Source organism: Plasmodium falciparum (genome assembly GCF_000002765.6).
Source record: "Plasmodium falciparum 3D7 genome assembly, chromosome: 11".
Lineage (NCBI taxonomy): Eukaryota > Apicomplexa > Aconoidasida > Haemosporida > Plasmodiidae > Plasmodium > Plasmodium falciparum.
In genome coordinates, this window is record NC_037282.1 from 561,932 (window position 1) to 586,890 (window position 24,959).

A 24,959-nucleotide genomic window follows, 5' to 3' on the forward strand; every position below is an offset into this window, starting at 1 on the left:
TATATATATATATATTTATTTATTTATCTGTTTATTTATTATCTCCTTTTTTTTTATGATGTCTAAATATTTATAGTGCTATAAGATGACGACGCTTAGAAGAAATAATCATGAATATCATGAGGAGGAAGAATTAAATTGTGATGAAAATAAAAGTAAGGATAAATTGTTTCACGAAATAAATAAATTACTATATTCTTCATCGAGTGAAAAAATGTCTAAAAAATCGAAACCAAAAATAGTTGTTAGTAAAGGAGGTTCAATTAGACAATCTGATAAAATAAAAAATGAAAAAAAGGATAATAATAGCAGTATATCATCATCTGATGATGGTTATGATAAAAATATATCTAGTAATAATATAAGTGATAAAAATCAATCTAGTAATAATATATGTGATAAAAATATATATAGCAATAATATATATGATAAAGATATACATGAATATAATATATTATATGATAATATATACACATATAATAGCAACAGTAATAAATCAGAATATTCACATAACAAATCTGATATATATCAGTTAGAACAAATATTAATGGAATCAAATTATAATTCTTCATTAAAAAATAATTCAATTAGTCCATGTTCACTTTCATTAACTTCTTTTAGTTCACGAAATACAAGTAGTATACTTGATGAATATGATAACATTATAAAAATATTTATTGAAAATATTACACTAGATAATATTATATATAATGAAAATACTTACAACAATATATTTTGTATATCCTATTTTATATATGAAGACCCTTTAGAAATATTTAGTTTTTTTCAAGGTATTAATTGGTTACCTGAATTAAAAAATAGATGTACATCTGTTTCTTATCTCGAGAAACTGGATAACAACAGGATGGAAAAAAACAATTATTATCAACCTGAAACTTATTCTTATTATATTAATATAAATCAATATGTAAATTTAAAAAATAGAAAGAATGAATATTTATACATATACGATGATGGTATTATATATGTTTTTGTATCAATAGTAGGAGTAAATATGAATAAATTCCAAAAATATTATTATGATAATTTTGTACAATGTGATAATAATATATATAATGATCATGATAAAAAAGAAAATGAACATAGTTTATATCTTACCAACAATAAAACAAATGATAATTTAAGTGATAAATCACATGATATTTATTCAAATGGACAAAAAAAAAAAAAAAAAGATAAAAAAAAAAAAAAATTTATTCATCAAAGACATTATAAAAGCTTTCTTAATATATTAGGTACATGTATTATTCCAATAAAAGTAATTGATACACATGATGAATATAAGAATAAAATAAATAATAGTACGATGTATAATATATATCCACATGATGCCATAAGATCTATACTGAATAATTATTATGACTCCTTAAAAATAAAGAGAAAAATAAATATATATGATTTAATTAATAATTATAAACATATCTTATCACCTATAGGAAAAATTAATATCTCCGTAAAAATAAAAAGTAAATTATTATACATGTCAAATGTGCACAAGTATAACCACTTAATGGATATACAACACGGTGGAGAAGAAAAATGTCTTATGAATAGAACAAATCATATGAATAAAATTATTGATGAAATATTAAATTATGTAAAAATATATAAAAAAAGTAATGATAAAAAGAATAATAATCAAGATGATACACATATAAAACATATTAAAAATAAAATATTATCCAATTTTTTTTTATTTTATAATGAAAAAAGTAATATCAATTTTGATGATTATATGATGAAATCCTTTTCATATATAGAAAGAAATATAGATAAAATATTTAATTGTGATGATGAGAAAAAAATCCTTAAAAAAATAAAAAAACGTATTCTTAATATATTACAATTATACCAAAGTAAAGAAACAAAAAATAATAAACAATCAAATAATAACAATAATAATGATAACAATTATAGTAATAATAATAATAATAATAGCTCTAATCATCATCATGCTGTTGTTTCCAAAGAAATCGTATGTACTCACATAATTTTATTTGTTGACTGTATATCAAATATTAAAATACCATGGAAATTATTATCTCATTTTAAAAACGATAATACATTTTTTATTGTAGTGTACTGGAAGGAAGAAGATGATGAAGATGAAGAAAATAACATGACAAATATAATAAGTAGACAGAGTAGAGTTATACATTTAAATAATAGTAATAGTTATTATTATAATCATTGTAATAGTATTGAGGTGGATTATAATTCTTGTGTTTTAGAAAAATACCAAACGAACAATCAAACAAACCATATAATTACAGAACAATGTAATTATAATATAAATAATTTAAAAGAAGAAGAAAAAAATAAGATGATAAAAGTGAAATTAAATTTTAATAGTTGTATTATTTTGCCATATAATCATTATAATATATCCTCTGATATCAATCTTATACTTTATCATAATAATTATCCTTTTCTGGAATTCAAAAAACCCTTTTGTATTCTTAATAATTATAATATTACATATAATGCACAAGACAAATTCACTATGAATTTAAAAATTAATAAAAATTACTATCATTCCAATAATAAAATTAACGTAAATAATTTAAATATAAATGATACATGTGTACAATTATCACTATGTAAACATCCTAAACATAGTACATTCTTCTCATCTATTAATTATAAATCCTATTATAAAAATAAAACCAAGTGTAGTATACAAGATACCAATTATTATAATGCTCATTATTCACCCCCTTTATTTAATAAAAATGGACATATATTTATTTTTTGCGACGATTATTACGTAAACCATGAAAAATATAATAAAAATGAAAATAAAAAATATTCCTATTTATATCCTAATGATGATATAAAAAAAAAGATGATATTTAATAAAGAATCTTTTTTTTTACCTATACGTGAAGGGAACACTTATAATCAGGAAAGAGATAAAGTAACAAATCCTTATCTGAAACAAAAACAAAAAATAGATACATATATGATAAAAGATGAATGTATAGAAAAACAAGAAGAAGATCAAAAAAAAAAAAAAAAAAACATTTCCTTATCATGTATATTAAAAAAAAATATATTATATTCTGTAGTTGCTAAGGGAGACGGATTAAAAGGTGGAAAGGTAAATGAATGGATATCTCTTTATGTTCATACAATAAATAAAGAGGGAGATAATATATATTATGGTAAACATATAAATATAAGAATGAAAATCGAACCTATTGGATATTTAAAATCATATTATTCGTTCAGTTATTCCAATATAAGCAAAGAAATAAAAGATAATAATAATAATAATATTATGTTAACACAATCTAATGATGCAAATATAATCAAAAATGAATATAATAATCTATCATTAATGTCCTCCCCCATGTGTTTTCATTCTTTTAATGATATTCAAGAAATGATTAATTATAAAGTAGAAGATTTACAGAATGGTATATATCAAATTTTATATAAAGTTAATAAAATTGGAAAGAAAAAATTATATATATACTGTGATGGAATAAGTCTTAGCAGTTCGCCTTTTGAAATAAATATTTGCCCATCTTCACCTTGTTCTAAACTATCAAAGGTTGTAGGAAAAGGAGTAACCAGATGTATATCAATACCTTATTTATATGATATAAATAAGGAATCTTTTTTTATTAACCACTTGGAAAAAATAGATCGGAAATGTAATGGGAAGAATGATGATTTGGATAATATGAAAAAAATGTATAATTTGAATGATATGAAAGGAACGCATAATGTGGATGATATGAAAGGAATGAATAATGCTGATGATATGAAAGGAATGAATAATGTTGATGATATGAAAGGAAAGAATAACGCTGATGATATGAAAGAAATGAATAATGTTGATGATATGAAAGAAATGAATAATGTTGATGATATGAAAGAAATGAATAATTCTGATGATATGAAAGAAATGAATAATGTTGATGATATGAAAGAAATGAATAATGTTGATGATATGAAAGAAATGAATAATTCGAATGACAAGGAGATATCAAATAATATGTGCGACAAAAAGGATAGTTCCAGTAATGGTGGTAATTCACATATTATATCTATTCAAAAAAATGAAGACTGTCTAAAAATAAACAACACAAATAATAATAATAATAATAATAATAATAATGATAATGATAATAATGTAGACATATGTTTTGGTTATAACTCTGTTTGTGATACGTCGGATAGTAATAAAAAAAATACAAATGTGAAATACTTATATGGTGAGGAAAATAACTACATTTTTAAAAGCCCTAAATATTATAACGAAATTAATGGAAATATTATAAAATTAAATGAAAAGAATGAAAGAACGTTTGAGGAGTTTTTAAAAAATATGGTACAAGTAGTAAATACATTTGACATTATTTTATATGATAAAAATGGTGAAAGGATATGTATAGGTAATGATAATATTAAAGTTATAGGAAAACGAGGTGCTTATATAAAAAATGTAATAGATAATAATAATGGTACTTATACCGTACAATATTGTTGTTGTGTAAAAAAAGATGATATAAAAAAGATAAGAAATATAAATAAAGAAAAATTAATAGATTTTTATGATGAATTTTTATTTCATAAAAATAAATATTATGATAATGTTATTATTAATGAATTTAAGAAAAGATTTTTTAATATATTTATTAATTGTGAAGTAAAAGTATATATAAATGAAGAAGAAATTTATGGTTCTCCATTTTTTCCAATTATAATAAATATGCACGAGATTTTAAATATATATAATTTATATGATCAATATACCTACTCAGGAATGTTATTAAAAAATTTTGAATATTTGTTGACTTTTAATAATTATGAAGGATGTATAGAGAACTTATGTGAGTTTTATGAAACATTTGTTGATACACAGGATGATTTAATAGATAATAAAAGTGGAAAGAGCAAAACAGAAAGGTTCCTATCTTTATTTCAAATGAAAAATGAGGAGAAAATAAATATGGATAAAAAGAATTACACAAGTTTGTTTTTTAATATACCTTTAAATATATATGATATGAATAGTAAATATATGGATGAGATGGATAGATACAAGGAAAATTATGAAAACGAAGAAGAGACAAAAAAAAACACACATAGTTTTTGTAATAATAATAATAATAATATAATGATGGGGAATCCTTCATGGAATAATTATAAAATTGATGATACATTACTTATTCATAAAGATAATCATAAAAGATATGATAATGACAATGATAATTATACATATAATAATTGTAAGGATGATTCTTATGATTCTTTGTCAATTAATAATTACAATCTGAAAAATGTGAATTTGTCTTTAAATGAATGGCTTTATATATATAGCTGTAAAGAAAATGTTACACAATCAAATAAAAAATATGACAACAGCTTAATTCTTGCATATTCCTTATGTAATATCATATTACACCATTTAATATATTTAAAAAAATATAAATATTATATAAACTGTAAGCAATATGAAAATGATTTATTACAAAATAATATTTTAATTCAATTCAAAAAATTATTGCAAGAAGAATATAATAAAATGTTCGCATATCAAACAAATAATATTATAACATATTGCAAAAAAATTGGAAATATAAAATTCAATAATTTAGAAGAATTAATTAAGGTATATAAAAATATAGCGTTCGAATTAAGGAAATTAAAAAAAAATGATTTAGCAGATGAATTTGATAAATGTTGTGAAAATATGTGTGAAGAATTATATCTAAAAAATATTGAAAGCAATTTAAATAGAAAAGAAAAATTATTAAATGAATATGAAAAAATAATGAATGAAAAGATTAATAAAATTGAACATATAAAAAATAATGAGTTAAAAAAGTATGAAAATAATTATACTATAGATATGAATAAAATTAATAAATTGTGTAGTGTACCAAAAAATAAGGAAGTACAAACATGTGATCATTTGTCTTACCAAAAGAAAAATGGCAAATTATCTTCCCTAATTGAACTAAGAAATAAAGAAAAACTAATAAATATGAATGATAAAAAGGATGAAAAAAAACATAAAAGTGATGATTCTATAAAGGAAGTTGTTCATAATCTTGACAAAAATCAAAAAGAACAAATTTTCCATATGGTAAGAGAATATTGGAAAAATTCATCTACATATGATATATTCAGTACAATTAAAAATACGTTAAAAAATTGCCCTCGCTTGAAAATATGCTTAGAAGAAACATTTAACTATTATAGTTGTAGTATAAAAAATAATAATAAAATGAAAGATATACAAATGAGGAATATTCATGAAATTAAAATTGTGGAAAATTTAGATAACTTAAAAAAAATAGAATTACAAGAAGATAATTTCTTATCCAATCATGATATAAATAATTTCTATTTAACATATAATGCATATATTTCTCTAATATTAGATATGAAATGTAATTCATATTTAATAAAAGATGTAGATAATGTTTTATGGTTATTTGAAAAATTCTCAATAGAACATAATTCATTTAAAAATATATATAGACCATATGGATTATTAAGAATAATGCCAAAATATTTATTCATACCTTTTATAAGGGAATTAGCATATTTAAATCTATTATATGTAATATCAGAATATGTTATAAAAAATCAACAAGATATAAAAACTTATCTAACAATTAATCATCCCTCAAGATTGTCTTCTTTTCATCATTTTATTACTTATCATTTTATACCCTTTTATGAACAACTAAGTGAAAATCAAAATTTTCATAATTTCAAGCAACAGCTTATAGAAATTAATGAGGATGATGACAAAACAGAACTGGATGATCATCACAAACAATTAAATGATAAACCAATTAATCTAAAAAATAAAAATAATATAAACAAACATATGAAGGATGTAATCCCACTCAATAATATTTATGATACAAAAAGTAATAATATTTATAATAATAATAATAATCAATTAAGCCTTTCAGATATCGAAAATTATTTTAATAATGAATTGCCCTTAATTGTTAAACATAAAAATTTCTCAAAAACATTTCCTTTATTATTTGACTTTTATTCAAATATGTCAATGAATATTAATGAAAAGAAAATTAAAAATGATAAACCACAAGATGAAAAAACAAATACAAATTTAATAGATAATCAATATGATAATTCGAATAATTCAAATAAATATATAACCACCACTATTTTTATTAAGTTCTTACGAGAATTTGGTATCATTCCACATTTTTTTAATAATGATAGGTGTTTATCATTTTTAAATACTCTTATCAAAAATAACAAACATAATAAATTATATTATGAAGATTTTTCTAAAGCTATAATATTATCCATATGTGAATGTGTAAAAAAAAATATCCTCACACAATATAATATGTTAACCAGTAATAACCAATTCAAAAATAAATTACAAATTGGAAAAATCCTAAACCATAATTATATTTCATATGAAGTTAAGGAGCTAATTTATCTTTTTGGTTTTTCGGACCTTCACATAGTCAAGTCCAAAATAAACATACAAAAAGAATAATATATATTATATATGTACTAACAAAATGTATACCACAAAAAAAAAAAAAAAAAAAAAAAAAAAAAAAAAAAAAAAAAAACACATAAAATAAGATAAAATAAAATAATCCTGTTATTACTCCTTTTAAAATACATTATATTCGTGAACACACTAATGAGGATTATAAAAATATTATATATATATATATATATATGTATATTTTTTTTTTTTTTTTCTGTGATATTTTATAGTATATATATAGATACCATCATTAATTTAATTTTTTTGTTTATAATAAATATAAATAAATATATATATATATATATATTATAGTGATATTTTATTTGTGTTTATTTGAATTATTTATTTATTTTTTAATTTAAAAATGGTTTATAATGATATGTCGCATTAAATAATTCCATTTTTTTCTTCTAGAATATGTAAAAAATTGGAATAATTGTTAACTCTAATAAATATATATATATATAATAAAATAAAAGAAGTTATGGATAAAATAACAAAGAAACGAATAACAAAAAGCACATTATTTTCTTCTTTTATAATAATGTTATAATATAATGGTTATTATAAAACATCAAATTGATAAAAGCAATGTCAGATTTATACATATATTCAATGATTGCCTTTCTTCCTTAATTAAGGTTTACATATTTAACCAATACAAATTCCCAAAATGGAAAATAAATTATGATATCGTCAAAAAAAATCAAAACCATATTTTTATAAATCGAGTAAATGACTATTTTCAAAAATTAATTGAGTCCTTAAGTAGGCTCTTCTGGAAAGGAAGAAAATGGAAAGGTAATATAGCACACATATAAAAGAACAATAATTTTTATTCATATATATATATATATATATATATATATTTATTTATTTATTTATTTATACTCATATATATTTAAATTTATATGATTCTATTTTTTTTTTTTCTTATTTTAATCATTTAGGTACATATTGGCCAAGCAAATGGAAATGGTATCATAGACATGGCTATTGGGCCACGAGAAAAAAGCTCCTAGATTTTGATAAATATAGACCATACAGGTAATATATAAAAAAAGAAAAATATATATTTGGATATATAATGTTATTAATATATAATATTGTCATTATTGTGTTTATATTTATTTGTCTTGTAATTTTTATTTTTTCAAGGTATCATGAAGTTAAAGGTTATGGAAAAAAAAAATTACAGTTCTGGCAAAATCATTCTTATTATCGACCATTAAAACAAACTACCAAATTTTGGTAATTTACATTATATTGAATATGCCATATTATATTATTATCATATCATATATAGTTATTTATTTATTTATTTTTTTTTTTTTTTTTTTTCTCTTTCCAACAAGAGAACATATTAATATAACTTTAATTAGAAAACCAATATAAGCACGACATATTTTTTTTATTGTTATAAAAGAAAAAAAAAAAAAAAAAAAAAGGAAAAAGAATAAAACATTATACTTTCTCATAAATAAATAAATATATATATATATATATATATATACATGCATTTCTCATGTACATAATTTTCCCATATTTTATGTTGTATAATTTGCTTGAACTGAAAAAAGGGCAAGAAAAAAAAAAACATATATATATATATATATATATGTTATTATAGTTATTATCTTTTTTGTATGATTACTAGATGTATATCCGTTTATAAGATATGATGGAGAAGCTCCTTCTCTCAGTCTTAAAATATTTCTATCTGCGTTTCGAACTCTGGATTGTCTTGGCATTATAACTGGGAAATATATACATATATATTTATATATATATGTAAATAATTATACATTGTTTTAGAATTTTATAATATGAATATTATTTCTTCACATTTTTTAATTTATTGTAATACCATTAACGTGACCATATGAACCCGTTTTCACATCAGCCAAGTCAGACACTACGGGTAAGTCGGTTAATAAAGTTAAGATACTTCCACATAACCATCGATTTCTATATTAAAAATAAATAAAATAATTTTTTTATATGTTCCTCTTTTATATTCTTTTTAATTTTTACTTTATCTATAATTACCTATCTGAGGTGGATTCTCGTTGTAACAATATTAAGGTGGCCTGATAGCAATCAAAAAAAAAAAAAAAAATATATATATATATATATATATATATATATATATAATATAATATATTGTATATAAGATATAACTAAATAATGATAATATCTTCTTCTTTTACCATTGGAGTTCCTAAGGATTTCCTGAGATGTAAATGAATACATAAATATATAGACATATTGAATATACATAAATATATATATATATATATATATATATATATATTATTTTTATGTATAACATTAATTGCTTATTTTCCAGGGAAGATGCCAACGTCTTCAGTCTTGTTAAAGCTCTCACTGCAAGCCTATATATATGTTAACATTTAAATAAAATATATAAAAATTATTTTGATAATAAACAAAACAAGAAATTATTACTTTTTCTTTATGTTTATTACCTTCCTCCCGCAAGGACACGAGCAGTCAAAGATGTGATATCCTTAGCTACCGTAAAGAAAGAAGAAAAAATGTAAATAAATAAATATAAATATTTATATATATATATATATATATAATATTATTTTCCATTTTCTTAATTTTTATTTTTTCAAACCATTTTCGTAAACTTCCTTTATTCGATCAAGACCTGCATTTGACAAGGAAATTTATAATATATAAATAAATGATATATTCGAAATATAAATATCATATATATGGATAAAAAAAAAAAAAAAATATATATGTATATTTATTTATTATTTATACCTTCAATTATACATAACATCTGCTTTGGGAAATGTTTTATATTCTTGCACTCATTTAGGTCAGGCAAATTATCAACACCTTTATAAAATATTTATATTAAAGAAATGATAAAATATGTATAAATATATATTTTTTAAAAAATTTATGTCCAGTATATAGAATATATATAAATATTTATGTTTATTACCTAAAGAGCCTAAAGTGCTTTTGCTCTTATCGGAAAAGCTTATCATTTCAGATAGCCATGGAGGGAAATCCTAATAAAATAAAAGTGGATATTTAAATAAAAACCTTTTTATATAATTGTAAATATAAAACTTAATATGTACACATTTGCAAAATTATGTAATAAGATGATATAACAATTTATGTTTTGGATGAAGATCCAATGTATTTTTATTTTATTATTATTTTTTACATTTTATATATTTTGTATTACATAAGATAACTTTTCCTCAACTGAATTATTATCCCATTCGGGTTTACCAAAATTAGTCTTATTCTGAACCATTATAAAAAAGGGAACATTATAAGAAAGCACATATATATATATATATATATATATATAAGGACATATTTAATTAATTAATAATTTATTGTTATATTTCAATATATACTATAGCATCTTTTATTATCTTAGCATCATCATTAAGTTCATTTTTCAAGTATGTATTGTTTTTTGGTTCATTTGAACTATACTTTCTCCTTCTTAACCCTAGATTTATTGTTACACCTGATGGTAGATCTAAGGGACCTACATATATAAATAAGTTAATATATATATATATATAATTATATATGTAAATATATGTACTATGTAAAAATACATGCGTCTCTTATAGAAATAACAACAACAACAAAAAAAAAAAAAAAAAAAAAAAAGAAATTATAATTTTATTTTCTCTAAACCATTAGATAATGGAACCGTATTAAATGATGGGGATTCATCTTTTTCATATACCTTTGAGTTTAGACAACTTTTAAATAAACATAATTGAATTAAAAGATAGTAAGAAAAACAATTAATTATTTTTACAAAAGTTATTCTCATATTTCAAAATAAAATAAAATATATATATATGTATATATTATATTTTACTTATGATATTGGTGTTATAATTTATATTACTTAATATCTTTTATGTGGAACAAATGTTTTTCAAAAAAACAGAAAGTATTAATCATAATTGTATTTATATATACATATTTTATTTCATTCCTTTTATATTTTAGTTTCTTTATTTTGTTTTATTATTTTTATTTTGTTTTTGTTTTTGTTTTTTTTTTATATAAAATCGTGTACATACCATTTCCTATTATAAGAACACTTTCGGAAATAAGAAAAAAATAGAGATATACAATACGACGATTTATAAAAAAAAAAAAAAAAAACAAAAAAAAAAAACACATATATATATATATATCTTTTTTTTTTTTTTTTTTGTAAGATCCTTATTTTAATATCTTAATATATATTATCTTTTATATTTATAAATAAAATAAGAAAAGAAAAGAAACCAGAATAAATGTCTAAGAATTCCTACACATATAAAACATGAAAAAAACGATAAATGTTTATTTATTTGTATTTTTTCATTTTTCAATTATTCGATATATACAGATCACATAATATAACAAATTGTTAAAAATAAAAAACATTATTTCCTTATAAATAAAATTTTAAATTATGCAGAACTTTTTATTATCCCATTGACAAATTGTCAAAATTATTTTATTGGTTTTTACATACATTGAACGAAAAAATAAAATAAAATAAAATAAAATAACATGTAAAAATAAAAATTTCCTGTTTTTCTTAATTTCTTATTCAAATGTTTACATAATTTAATTATATCCCAAAAATAATTTCTTATATATAATAAATATATTTTATTATATTTTAACAACTGTTGCTTTATAGTGATTATTATATCTTTAATCAAAGAAATGAAACAAATATAAAATGAGTATAAATATATATAAATATATATGATTTTGCATCACACAAATTTAAACATAAGAAATAAAAATATATTTTTTAATATATTTATTTTACATTTTTAAAGTGAATAAAATATATGTTATAAAAATATATATATATTAAAAAATGTATTTATAAAAAAAAACAAAACAAAAAATTAAATTATTTTATATATTATATATATGTTAAAAATATACATATACATTATATTATTATGTTTTAATGCGTATGTAACAAAAAAAAAAATAAAAAAAAAATACATGATTTAATTATACATACATATATATAAATATTAATATATATATATATATATAATATATATTACAAATGAAAATTTTTTAAAATCTGTAAAATACTGATTTAGTATAAAAAATATTATTTTTATTATATATATATAATATATATAATATACAATTTACATATACATAAATTTTTTTTTTTTCTTTTCTACTTTTATTGGTTTATTACATATTTTTATAATATATATTCATATAATTATATACATGCATAAATTCTAAGTAAAATTCTGAATGTTTATTTTTCTCATAATATAAAAAATAATAAAATTAAAAATAAAAAAAAAAATAAAACAGAACAACAAAAAAAGGAAAAAAACGTTAAAATAACGAACAGGAAAATTGTATGTATGTATATATATATATATATATATAATAATTTGTACTTTTTATTATTATTATTATTTTGTTTTGTTTAATTTTTTTTTTTTTTTTTGAAGGATACAAAATAATATGAAAAAAAAAAAAGTAAATAACATATATAATTGATTATATATAATATTATATTTATATTTTTTTGTTTTCTTTTATGTTTGTTTATGTTATTGTATGTTTTAGTAATTCACGCAATTCTTTTTTATATAATATTTGTATTTAAGAATAAATTCCAACTTTTCAAAATATATTGCACAATTTTTTTTTTTTTTTCTTGAGTAACAAAAAAAGATTACAAATAAAATATATTTATATATTTATTATTATAATATATATATGTGCCTGTAGAAATTTAATATATCACAAGAATATATAAAAATACGTTATGTATTTTTATATAAATATATATTATTTTATTATTGGCACATATTTATATGCATATATATAAATATATATATATATATTTATATTTTATTTTATAATGAAGCCATTTTTATAAATTGTTCTATAATAAAAAAAGAATATAGAACAGCGTATTAAAAAAAAAAAAATTGTGTGTATACATATTTTGACACATAAATATATTATGTGTGGGAATCGATAATACAACGTTATTATTTTTTTTATAATTAAAAATTTATAGATAATAAATTACACAACTATTTTTGTATACATAAGCATGAAATATTTATGTAAAAAATAAAAATGATATACATATATTTTTTTTTTATGGTAAATATATAAAACAATGCATTATAATTATATATTTTTTGTTTTATTTTTTTAGAATATGCTTGTTTCATAATTATTGTTTTTAGTGTTAAAAAAGGGTCTTTTGTTTTGATTTAATTTTTTTTACTTTACATAAATAAATAAATATATATATATATATATATATATATATATATATATATATATATGTACATATTTATTTATTTATATTTTTTTTTTTTTTTGTAAAATGTGAAAAAAAAAATTATTATAACGGAATACATATATATATATATATTATATATGTATATATTTATCATATATATATGTGTATTCTTTTATGAATGTCATTTTTTTTTTTTCTTTTTTTTTGCCCTTTACCTATATTTGTATTATTGGTGTATAACTTTTGATACATATATAATATTATGATGCCATTGTTAAGTATAATGTATTTTTGTAAATTAATACAACAATATATTATATTTATATATACATATTATTACTTTTATTTATATATAATTACCTTTATTTTTATATTTTGTTTTATGTTTTATGTTTTATGTTTTTATTTTTTGTTTTTATTTCATTTTTCGCTTGATATGAATTGTTAAATTTCAGTATGTAATATATATGAACTCATATATATTTTTAATGAAGACTATATGACAATAATGTAAAATGACATGTGAATACTTTTTTTTTTTTTTTTTATTATTATTTTTTTTTTAAAAAAAAAATATATACACATTACTTAAATATTTAAAAGTATAAGTGTTTGTAGAATATTTTTGTACTTTTGTTTAGTGTATTGTACAATATATCTTTATTTTATTGGATATATGTAAATAAATAAATAAATATATATATATATATATATATATATATATATATATATATATATATGTATGTATGTATATTTGTTTATTATTTTATAAATATTTTTTTTGTTTAATTGTTTTTATTCCTCCTTCTTGTCACTTTCTCAATAATAAAGTTCTTTAAGAATATTTATTATATTTAAGAATTGTTATGTTTTCTGGTCCCTTGACTTCAAAAGAAAAAAATAACAAAATAAGGAAGTACCTGTACCTATATATATATATATATATATATATATCAAGAGATTATAAAATTTATTAGTGTTAGTCAATATGGAAACAATATTTAGAAAATTAAGACGTTCTACTAGTAAAAAGAAAACGCAAGTAGAAATCGATGCAGTAGATGAAAGAGATTGGGCTCAATCCAAAACTCTCGATTTGGATAGTATGCCTTTCTCAGGTAGGAAAAAAAAAAAATATATATATATACACATATATATATATATATATATGTATTATTTTTTACATATATACATATTAAATCAATTGTGGTGTTATATATTTATGTCTATTTTATTTATTTCATATTTTTTAAAAAACATGGGAGCTGATAAAATAAATCTTTCCCATGCATACACATATATATTTATATTTATTTATTTGTTTTTTTTGTTTATTTACGTATTTATATTTATGGTCGCTCATATAATTTTTTTTTTTTTTTTTTTTTTTTTTGTTTCCTTTTTATAGAAGACCTTTTTCAGTATTCCAATGATAAGATTTATAGAAATAAAAAAATCGTAAGAGACAATCTAAAGAGAGAAGAACCATCACAAGAAGATCTATATGGATACAGAGACCATATCTGGAACGAGGACAATCAAAAATATGAACGAATTAAAAATATTAATATTAAAAATGAAAAGATAGGAATAAATCAAAGAGAATATTCTTCAAGAACAAACGATGAAATAACAAATGGAAGTACTGATTATGTTAATAATTATTATGTCCAAAAAAAAAAAAGTGAAACAGATGATTTTATATATCATCGTGAAAACAAAAATATTGAATTTATTTATAATGGTTTGAAAAATTATAATGTGGGAGAAACCAAGGAATATTCTGACGTCGATGAACAGGAGGGGCACGAAGAAGAAGAAGAAGAAATAATAGATGATGAAAATGTGTATGATGAAAATGTGTATGATGAAAATGTATATGATGAAAATGTATATGATGAAAATATAGATGATGAAAATATAGATGATGAAAATATAGATGATGAAAATATAGATGATGAAAATATATATGAAGAAAATATATATGAAGAAAAAATAAATGGAGAAAATATAGATGATGAAGTTGTAGATAACGAATTTGTAGATAACGAATTTGTAGATAATGAAAATGCTGATATGGAAGAGGTGAATATGGAAAATATCGATGTGCAATATGTTGATGAGGAAAATATGTATGCAGAAGAACTAGAGAAGAAATATCCTAATAATGAAAATATGAACGATGTAAAAGTTACATTACCAAGCGAAAATAAAAAAGAAAAAAACATCGTAGAAAATGAAATTACAGAAAAAAAACATAAAGAAAACGATAATATTATTGTTGAAGAAGAAGAAGAATATGTTGAAGAAAAATTGGATGTTTATACTATTGAAGAAATTGATAACGATGTAGAAATATTTAATGTAAAAGGTAAAGGTAGATGTATGTTTACAAAAAAGAAATTAGATCCAGGTTCTGTTATATTTGTTGAAAATCCAATATTAATAGTTACACCAAATTTAAACGAGCAATTATGGACATATCTAAATAAATTAAATGATGAACAAAATTTTGAATTGCCACTTAAATGGCATTATGCAGCCTTATGTAGTATTACTATGCTCAATGATTTTAATTATAAGGCTTGTCTTGATAAATGGGTTCCAGAACCTGATAAAGAACCTGATAATGATATTTATAATGTGCTAGATAAAGTTTGTGAAAAAACAAGTTTTGTAAATGGAAATAAATATTACTATTATAAAAATAAATTAATTGATCCAAAAATATATTCCAGAATTATACAAGTCTGGCATTATAATGCTTTCGGCCATCATACGGACAACGAAGGTCTAGTTCTTTATAATCGTAAGGAAAATAAAATGATATAATGTTAAAAATATGTCAAATAAATACAAGAAAAAAAAAAAAAAAAATAAAATAAATAAAAAATAAAATAAAATAAAATAAAATAATAATATGTATGTATATATATATATATATATATATATGTATATAATATTTTTATTTATATTATCTACATAATTTAATTATTTTACGTATGTTTTATTTTTATGTATATATATATTTTTTTTTATACAGGTATTTCTATGCTTGCTCATAGTTGTATCTCCACTGCTTGTTGGCACTATGGTGAAAACGATAGTTTTGTTTTACGTGCAAGAATTAATTTAAATCCTGGAGATGAAATAACTATATCTTATTTAGGAGATGACGATCTATACAAATCATCAAATAGTAGGAATTTAAACCAAGAAAAAAACAAAAAAAAAAAAAAATAGAAGAAAAAAATAAATTTATATTTTATTTTATATTTTATTTTTTTTTTTATCGTAGTTAGGAGGGAGAAACTTACTAACTGGCTATTTGTATGTATGTGTAGTAGGTGTACTCATCCTGTAGACAATTGTAGAGGTTTCAGGTGTTCATCATGTGGAATAGGTAAAAAAAAAAAAAAAAAAAAAAAAAAAAAAAAAAAAAAAAAATTGGAATGTATATATATATATATATGAATCATGTTATATATATTGATGTTATCATTTACATATATATTTTTTTGAATATAACTATCTATATTATATATATATATATATTTATATATTTATTTTATTTATTTATATATTTAGGCACCTTTTTCATAAAGAGTGAATACCATGATGATATTCCAATTATTTCCAAGTGCAATGTTTGCCTATGCGAAATAACAGAAAGTGCAGCATATGAATATATAGAGTATGAAAATAGTTATATAGAAAGATTGCAAGAAACAGATAAGAATGATTTGTCTGATGCCTTAGCTGTTTTTGTACAGGCTGATAAAATATTTACGCAACATTGGATTATGTTTCAATTATATACTATACTTTTTGAAGGTTATAGGGATACATCTCAATGGGAAAAAGCAATATACTATCAAATGCAAAGAATAAAATATGCTATAGATGTAATACCAAGAGCAAATTATGTTTTAGCTTGGTTATATGAAGAGTTAGGAGAAATTCATGCAAACTCTATAAGTACTGATATCTTATCAACAGAAAATGATTTTACAATAACATTTGAAGAAAAGTAAGAATATTTAAAAAATATATATATATATATATATATATTTATGTAGTGTATATGCTCAACTAATATTATATACACTCCTTAAATTTAATAATAAATTTTAAATTAATTTTTTAATACTTTTTATTTTACCATTGTAGAAAAAGGATTTGTTCTCACTTTCTGAAATCAATACATTTACTTGAAATATTATGTGGATACTCTCATGATTATTTAAGAGATTCATTGGTAATTAAAAAATATAAAAAGATAGTGTGTTATATCTATATATATAATTATTAAGTGTATTTATTTTCATATAATATAAATCTTTTTCGAGATATAACTGCAATATCACAAATTTAATATATATATTATTCTTTATTATTATGTATATTTTTTTTTTTTTTTTTTTTTTGACAGAATAAATATTATAGAATTGATAATCTAACAACCACTGATGCTCCTCAAATTGAGGAGTAAATATATTTAGCAATAACTTCAAAAAAAAAAAAAAATTAAAAACCACAAAATAATAAAATCATAATTTTTATTATTTACGAGTATATTATCATATTGTGTAAATGTATAATATATATATATATATATATATATTTTTTTTTTTCTTATTCATATTTTTTTTTTTTTTTTTACAATAAAATGATTATCATTTTGTTTTTTCATGTGAAATATTATAAAAATCTTGTTGTTTTTAAAATATTGTTAGAACATTTTACATATGTTCTTAAAATAATATATTAAAATTTCCATAAGGTGGAAAATGAAATTAAAGAATTTCAAATCAAGTCCACATCAAAAAAAAAAAAAAAAAAAAAACACTAGATAATAAAAATGAATATAAGAATTAATGGATATGTAGAATATATAAAACTTGTACCTATTTGTTCTAAGGTATCTCTTAAGATGAACATCCATATATTTCAATGTTCATTTTTACTGGAAATACACATAACATTCTTTTCTGTTTTTACATATATTTTTTTATCTTTACTCATTTTTGTTCATTTTAATAGATTGGGACAAAAATTGTTAGTATGAAAAATTAATATATAATTAAAAACATGTAAACGAAAAACAAAATAAAACAAAAAATAAAAAATTAAAAATAAAAAATTAAAAATAAAAAATAAAAAATTAAAAAAAATAAAAACAATGATAAAAATAAAAAAACAATATATTATTTTATATGCAAAAAATAACCGGAATAATGATATTCAAAAATTTATTCTATATATATATATATACACATCAAAAAATAAAAAGAAAAAATATACATGTTAATACATACAACTTTATATATAATCAATTTTTTACTTTTTTTCGTATCTTCATATCTTATGTAAAATCGTGAACTTAAAAAAGATTCCTAAAATTTTATCTTATTATTTTATTATTTATTTATGATAGTCCCCCTTTTAAAATACTACTCATATATTTATTCAATTAATGGAATGAATGCATCAGTACCTAGTCCACATTTTCTCATTAATCCTGATTCATCTGTTTCAATATTTATGAAACCTCTTTCTCCCCATTGTTGTCCCCATGAGTTCTTAATTATATAATAATAATGTTTTTCTCCTTTCTTAGTTAATGGATTAACAATTTCTTTCATACCAAAACCTACAAGCATAACGGCATGATTTAATTCATCACCACATTCTCCATCAAAAATACCTTCTTTGTAAAACGGAAAATCATCTGATACGGCTATACTAATACTAATAGGTCCCAAGAATCTAAGTGCTTCTTTTAATTTATTATCTGGTACAGATAAATAATTTTTGATTCCATATTTTTCAGTACATCTATCTATATTACATAAATTTGGAGCATCACTTACATATGGATAATCATCATCTGTACATATACCCCCAAGTTCAATCATATCCTCAAAGGCATTATTAATGAGACCTCCATTACAACCATAATTTTTAAATGAACAATCTACTAATTCTTGTTCACTTAAGGTTATTAATTTATTTTTTCTGATAGCATATTGTGATTCTACGGAACCTATACTACTAAAGGCCCAGCAAGATCCACAATTTTTTTGATCCTTTACAGGTGTTACACCACTATGTAATCTCCAATCATAAGCTGCATGATCAAAATTTTCATTTCCTTTATATTTTTTTATTACGGCGTCATAATTTATTTGATCTAATAAATATTTAGAATTCTTTAATGGTTTCGAAGATCTTAAAGTAAGATATTTACTTTTAAATTCGTGATAAGTTAAATCAGCAAATCTATTTAATTCTTTTTTATATAAACTCTTTTTATTATTGTTATGCATTTTTACTTTGTGTGCATTTTGTAAGAATACTTGAAATCTTTCCTTCATTTCATTCGGAGAATTATATTGTTTATTATTAGTTTTTATAAACGTATAAAATTGGTTTATATGTTCTACATTATTCATTAAGAATTTATGATCAAAAACATTTATAAAATAATTTTCATTATGAATAAAATTATTTGATGGTTTGTTTTCTTTAAATAAGCTAAGACCTTTAAAATCGGATGAAGTATTATTGTTATTGTTTTTATTTATATCTTTCATTTTATTATCATAGAATGATAAGGCTTCATCAATTTTTGAGACGATAAATTTCTTGCCATTAGGGCTTTTTAGCAAGCTATTTATTATATAGTCATCATTATTATTTTCAACTGAAGAGTTTTTAAATAAATCACTTTTTCTAAAATTTGGAGTAAAATAAAATAAAATAAAACCAACTACTGAAAGTACTGATAATGAAATAATAACTAACAATGATTTTTTATTCTTTAAAATTTTTCTATCAACATATTTGTCGACAAATCTTTCTCCTTGATGAGAAATTACCTCATTCGGAATATAATCCATGTGGTAATCCATTTAAAAAAAAAAAAAAAATATATATATATATATATTAATATAAATATATAAAAATTAACAATAAATGGTATTCTTATAATATATACATATATATATATATATATATAATAAACAAATTTGTATACCTTTACACAAATTTATAGTTCTATTATTAAATATTTAATTTCTTATATAATCAATTCATTGAAATATATAATTTATAGATATACATATATTAATGTAAAATATATTTATACACTTTTATTTTTTATTTATTAAAATAATTAGAAACATTTAAAGAAAAAACAACAATTATCATATAATATATATATTATATATTTTTTTATTTTTGTGTTAATATATTTATATATATCTTTTTTCATATATATGAAACAAAATTGGTGATTTTTCTATATGATAGAAAAACCTATAATATATGAAAAGAAAAAAAAATGAATTAATATAATATTATACATATGTATATAATATTATATATATCGAATCGATGTTGCTTATCTTTTTTCTTTTATTATATTTAAATAGATAAATAAATAAATATAAATATAAATAAAAATATATATATTAATATATAAATATATATATATATATAATATATATATATATATAAGGAGATGTAAAATGTTAATAGCACTTATTAATTTTTTCCTTATATTATGCACTATATTATTTTTATTAAGGCACTGTCATTAATAATTCACCTTTTTTTTTTTTTTTAAAAGTATATAGAATTTTATATATATATATATATATATATACATTTATAATAAATAAACATATTATAAATATATGTATATATATTTATATATTTTATATAAAATATTTTAAGAAGCACATATTTACTATAAAAAAAAAAAAAAAGATTAAAATTAGAAAATAATATTATTTTATTTATATATCTTATAGGGCAAACATCTTTATTTGTTCATATTATATATTAATACGCATATATATATAATTAATTATATAAAAAATAAAATCCTAGTGTATATGTATATTCATATATTTACATATATTATAATTGTTTCTCTTTGTATATAATATATATATGCCAAATATTTTTTCTTTTTTTTATAGAAAAATTTAGATAAAAAAAAAAAAAAAAAAAATACATAAATAAATAAATAGAATGACTGACTTGTAAAAAAAAGAATATAAATAAAAAAAAATATAAAAAAAAAAAAAAAAATAATAGCACATGAAAAATAACATATATTTAGTATTATATTATTTTTAAATATTTAAAAAATTGAATACGAAGACACTTTTCCCTATTTTATACTAAATATCATTTTATATTTATTAATTGTTTCTATTTTATATTAAATATTTCAGTATTTTCTTATTTGTTGATATAAAATTTATAAAAAAAAAAAAAAAATAAGAAAAAAACTAAAAAAATTTAATGGTATCGAAAAGCTAAATAAATAAAATATTAAAAAAAAAAAATTTTTTTTTGATGTGTTGATAATTTATAAAAAATTGTACATTAAACATATATATATATATATATATATATATATATAAATATTTATTTATATTTATATTTATATTTTTATATTTATATATATATATATATTGATTTATTTGTTCATTTCTTTTTATTAAGGAAAATCTATTTTATTATTATGTTTATTCAAGTAATGGTACATAAGCTTCTGTTCCAATTGAACAAGTTTTTTTGTATCCATTTTCATCAGTTTCTAGATTAATATATCCTCCTTCTCCCCAATCAGATCCCCATGAGTTTTTAATGATATAATAATAGAATTTTTCCATTCTTCCAGTATCTTCATTATAAATATCTTTCATACCATAACCTACAAGTATAACCGCATGATTTGGTGCTGCTCCACATTCTCCATCATAAAAACCTCCTCTATAAAAGGCGAAATCATCTGAAGCTGCTATACTAATACTAATAGGTCCTAGATATCTTAAGGCTTCTTTAAATTTATCATCTGGTATAGATACATATGATTTGATTGTATATCTCTCGTTACATCTTTTAAGATTACAAGTTTCTGGTAAATTACTAACATATGGATAATCATCTTGAGAACATAATCCTCCAAGATCAATCATATCATCAAAAGCATTAGTTATATATCCACCATAACAACCATTATTTTTAACTGAACAATCAACTAGTTCCTGTTCACTAAATAAAAACAATGCTTTCTTTCTTATAGCATATTGTGATTCTACAGAACCTACACTACTAAAAGCCCAACATGATCCACATAATGCTTGATCCTTAACTGGTGTTACACCACCATGTAATCTCCAATCATATGCTATACGATCTAATTTAGCATCAGCTGGTTTATATTTCTTAATTACATCTTCGTAATTTGCTTCATATGATACAGGTGGTGATAATGTTTTGAATGGACCATGTGTTTTTAAATTTAAATATTTACTTCTAAATTCTTCGGGGGACAAATCTCCAAATTTGTTCATACCCCTTTTATATAAACTATTAGTTTTTTTGTTATGTAATTCTATCTTTCTGTAATTTTCTGAAAATATTATAAATCTCTTTTGCATTTCTTCCGATGTTTCATATTTCTTATTATTCTCTTTTAAAAAGATATAAAATAAATTTACAGTCTCTAAATTATCCATTAAAAATTTTGTATCAAAAAGATTACTATAAGAAACTTGATTATTATTATTCACTTTTAAATTCCCATTTTTTTTATTAACAAAACTAACACTTTTATTATCTTTATCGTCTATACCATTCATATTCATGTTATTTTCTTCTGCTCCAGTAGTTCTCATTTTTTTCTCTTTATCATAAGAAGATATTAATTCTTCAAGTTTTGATACAATGAATTTTTTACCACTCTCACTTTTTAATAATGAATTTATTATGTAATCATCGTTTATATTATTTGATAAACTATTAGTAAACAAGGTCTTGTTATTTTCATTTCTTGTAAAATAAAATAACATTAAAGCAAACATAAAACATATTGATACTGTAAGAACTATAAAAATAGATCTCTTTCTTTTAAATTTGCTGCCACTTTTTTCTTTTCCTACAAATACTTCTCTTTCTTGTTTAATCACCTCGTTCGGTGAATATTCCATATGATATTCCATTGTTCAAACAAAAAATAAAATAATTGAAAATAAAAAATATAAAAAAAAAAAAAAAAAAAAAAAAATTTATATTATGTATTTATATATATATATATATATATTTATTTATTTATTTATATATTTATTTATTTATATTTATGTTTATATATTTATTTATATATAATGCTATATTTTATTTACAAGATTTACTTATGATATACAATAGCATACATCATAAATGCATTATGTATAATTGTTATAAAATATATTTATTATATATATAATATATATATATATATATGTATAATAATTTTATTATCAAAAAAAAATATTTCCTTAAAATACTTAATATAAATATTATATATAAATGTATTATTTATATATAATATATCACACTAAAATAATACTAAAAATTATATATATATATATAATATTCTTAAAATTAGGATTTTTCCAAATATTATATACGAATTTACATATTTTTTTTTATTATTATGACATTTTAAGGATATATATTAATGTATACGGAAATTTTCGAAAAAAAAAAAAAAAAAAAAAAATATATATATATATATATATATAATATATTTTTTTAAACCTTATTATTAAAAAAAAAAAATGATATATACATAAAAATATTTACAAATTAATGATAAATTTTTTTTACAAAAATATATATATTAAATTTAAATCAAGAAGCAAAATCATTCCAAAAATAAAAAATAAAAATAAAGAATATATTTAAATAGGAAATATAAAGAAAAAATAGAGCTTAAAAAAATATATATATATATATATAATATATATATAAATATTATATATATAATATAATATAATATAATATAATATAATATAAAGGTTTGTATTATATTATATATTATTATATATATATAATATAAATATAAAGGTTTGTATTATATATATTATTATATATATATATTTTATATAATAAAGAATAAATTTAACATTTATTAAAATAATAATTCCTTTTCCGTTATTCCAATTAAAATAATCTTACATAAATAAAATAACTTTGTTCATATTCTTCTTTGTAAACATAATATATATATTTATTTTTTATATATAATGCGCATATAATATATCA

The 24,959-nt window shown here is 19.2% G+C and overlaps 6 protein-coding genes across 6 annotated transcripts; 3 read left to right on the forward strand and 3 right to left on the reverse strand.

The window, feature by feature from the left end:
- Nucleotides 1–85: 85 nt before the first annotated feature.
- Nucleotides 86–7,528, forward strand: PF3D7_1114900 (conserved protein, unknown function; the record flags this gene model as incomplete). The annotated part of the gene is made up of 1 exon (XM_001347793.1): nucleotides 86–7,528. The coding sequence occupies one exon, from the start codon at nucleotides 86–88 to the stop codon at nucleotides 7,526–7,528; it is 7,443 nt and encodes a 2,480-aa protein (XP_001347829.1).
- A 557-nt stretch (nucleotides 7,529–8,085) lies between these two features.
- Nucleotides 8,086–8,783, forward strand: PF3D7_1115000 (conserved protein, unknown function; the record flags this gene model as incomplete). Its single annotated transcript, XM_001347794.1, has 3 exons — nucleotides 8,086–8,329; nucleotides 8,479–8,575; nucleotides 8,687–8,783. 3 exons carry the CDS (start codon nucleotides 8,086–8,088, stop codon nucleotides 8,781–8,783), a joined length of 438 nt encoding a protein of 145 aa, XP_001347830.1.
- Nucleotides 8,784–9,075: 292 nt separating this feature from the next.
- On the reverse strand, nucleotides 9,076–11,375 carry PF3D7_1115100 (conserved protein, unknown function; the record flags this gene model as incomplete). The annotated part of the gene is made up of 13 exons (XM_002585382.1): nucleotides 9,076–9,098; nucleotides 9,183–9,284; nucleotides 9,396–9,496; nucleotides 9,578–9,618; nucleotides 9,739–9,760; nucleotides 9,859–9,924; nucleotides 10,018–10,063; nucleotides 10,173–10,205; nucleotides 10,325–10,402; nucleotides 10,512–10,581; nucleotides 10,764–10,826; nucleotides 10,942–11,078; nucleotides 11,234–11,375. 13 exons carry the CDS (start codon nucleotides 11,373–11,375, stop codon nucleotides 9,076–9,078), a joined length of 924 nt encoding a protein of 307 aa, XP_002585428.1.
- Nucleotides 11,376–14,841: 3,466 nt separating this feature from the next.
- PF3D7_1115200 (histone-lysine N-methyltransferase SET7) lies at nucleotides 14,842–18,345 on the forward strand (the record flags this gene model as incomplete). Its single annotated transcript, XM_001347795.2, has 7 exons — nucleotides 14,842–14,971; nucleotides 15,262–16,662; nucleotides 16,897–17,052; nucleotides 17,152–17,256; nucleotides 17,442–17,883; nucleotides 18,024–18,111; nucleotides 18,286–18,345. 7 exons carry the CDS (start codon nucleotides 14,842–14,844, stop codon nucleotides 18,343–18,345), a joined length of 2,382 nt encoding a protein of 793 aa, XP_001347831.2.
- Nucleotides 18,346–19,318: 973 nt separating this feature from the next.
- Nucleotides 19,319–20,767, reverse strand: PF3D7_1115300 (cysteine proteinase falcipain 2b; the record flags this gene model as incomplete). The annotated part of the gene is made up of 1 exon (XM_001347796.1): nucleotides 19,319–20,767. One exon carries the CDS (start codon nucleotides 20,765–20,767, stop codon nucleotides 19,319–19,321), a length of 1,449 nt encoding a protein of 482 aa, XP_001347832.1.
- A 1,629-nt stretch (nucleotides 20,768–22,396) lies between these two features.
- On the reverse strand, nucleotides 22,397–23,875 carry PF3D7_1115400 (cysteine proteinase falcipain 3; the record flags this gene model as incomplete). The annotated part of the gene is made up of 1 exon (XM_001347797.1): nucleotides 22,397–23,875. One exon carries the CDS (start codon nucleotides 23,873–23,875, stop codon nucleotides 22,397–22,399), a length of 1,479 nt encoding a protein of 492 aa, XP_001347833.1.
- Nucleotides 23,876–24,959: the final 1,084 nt, after the last annotated feature.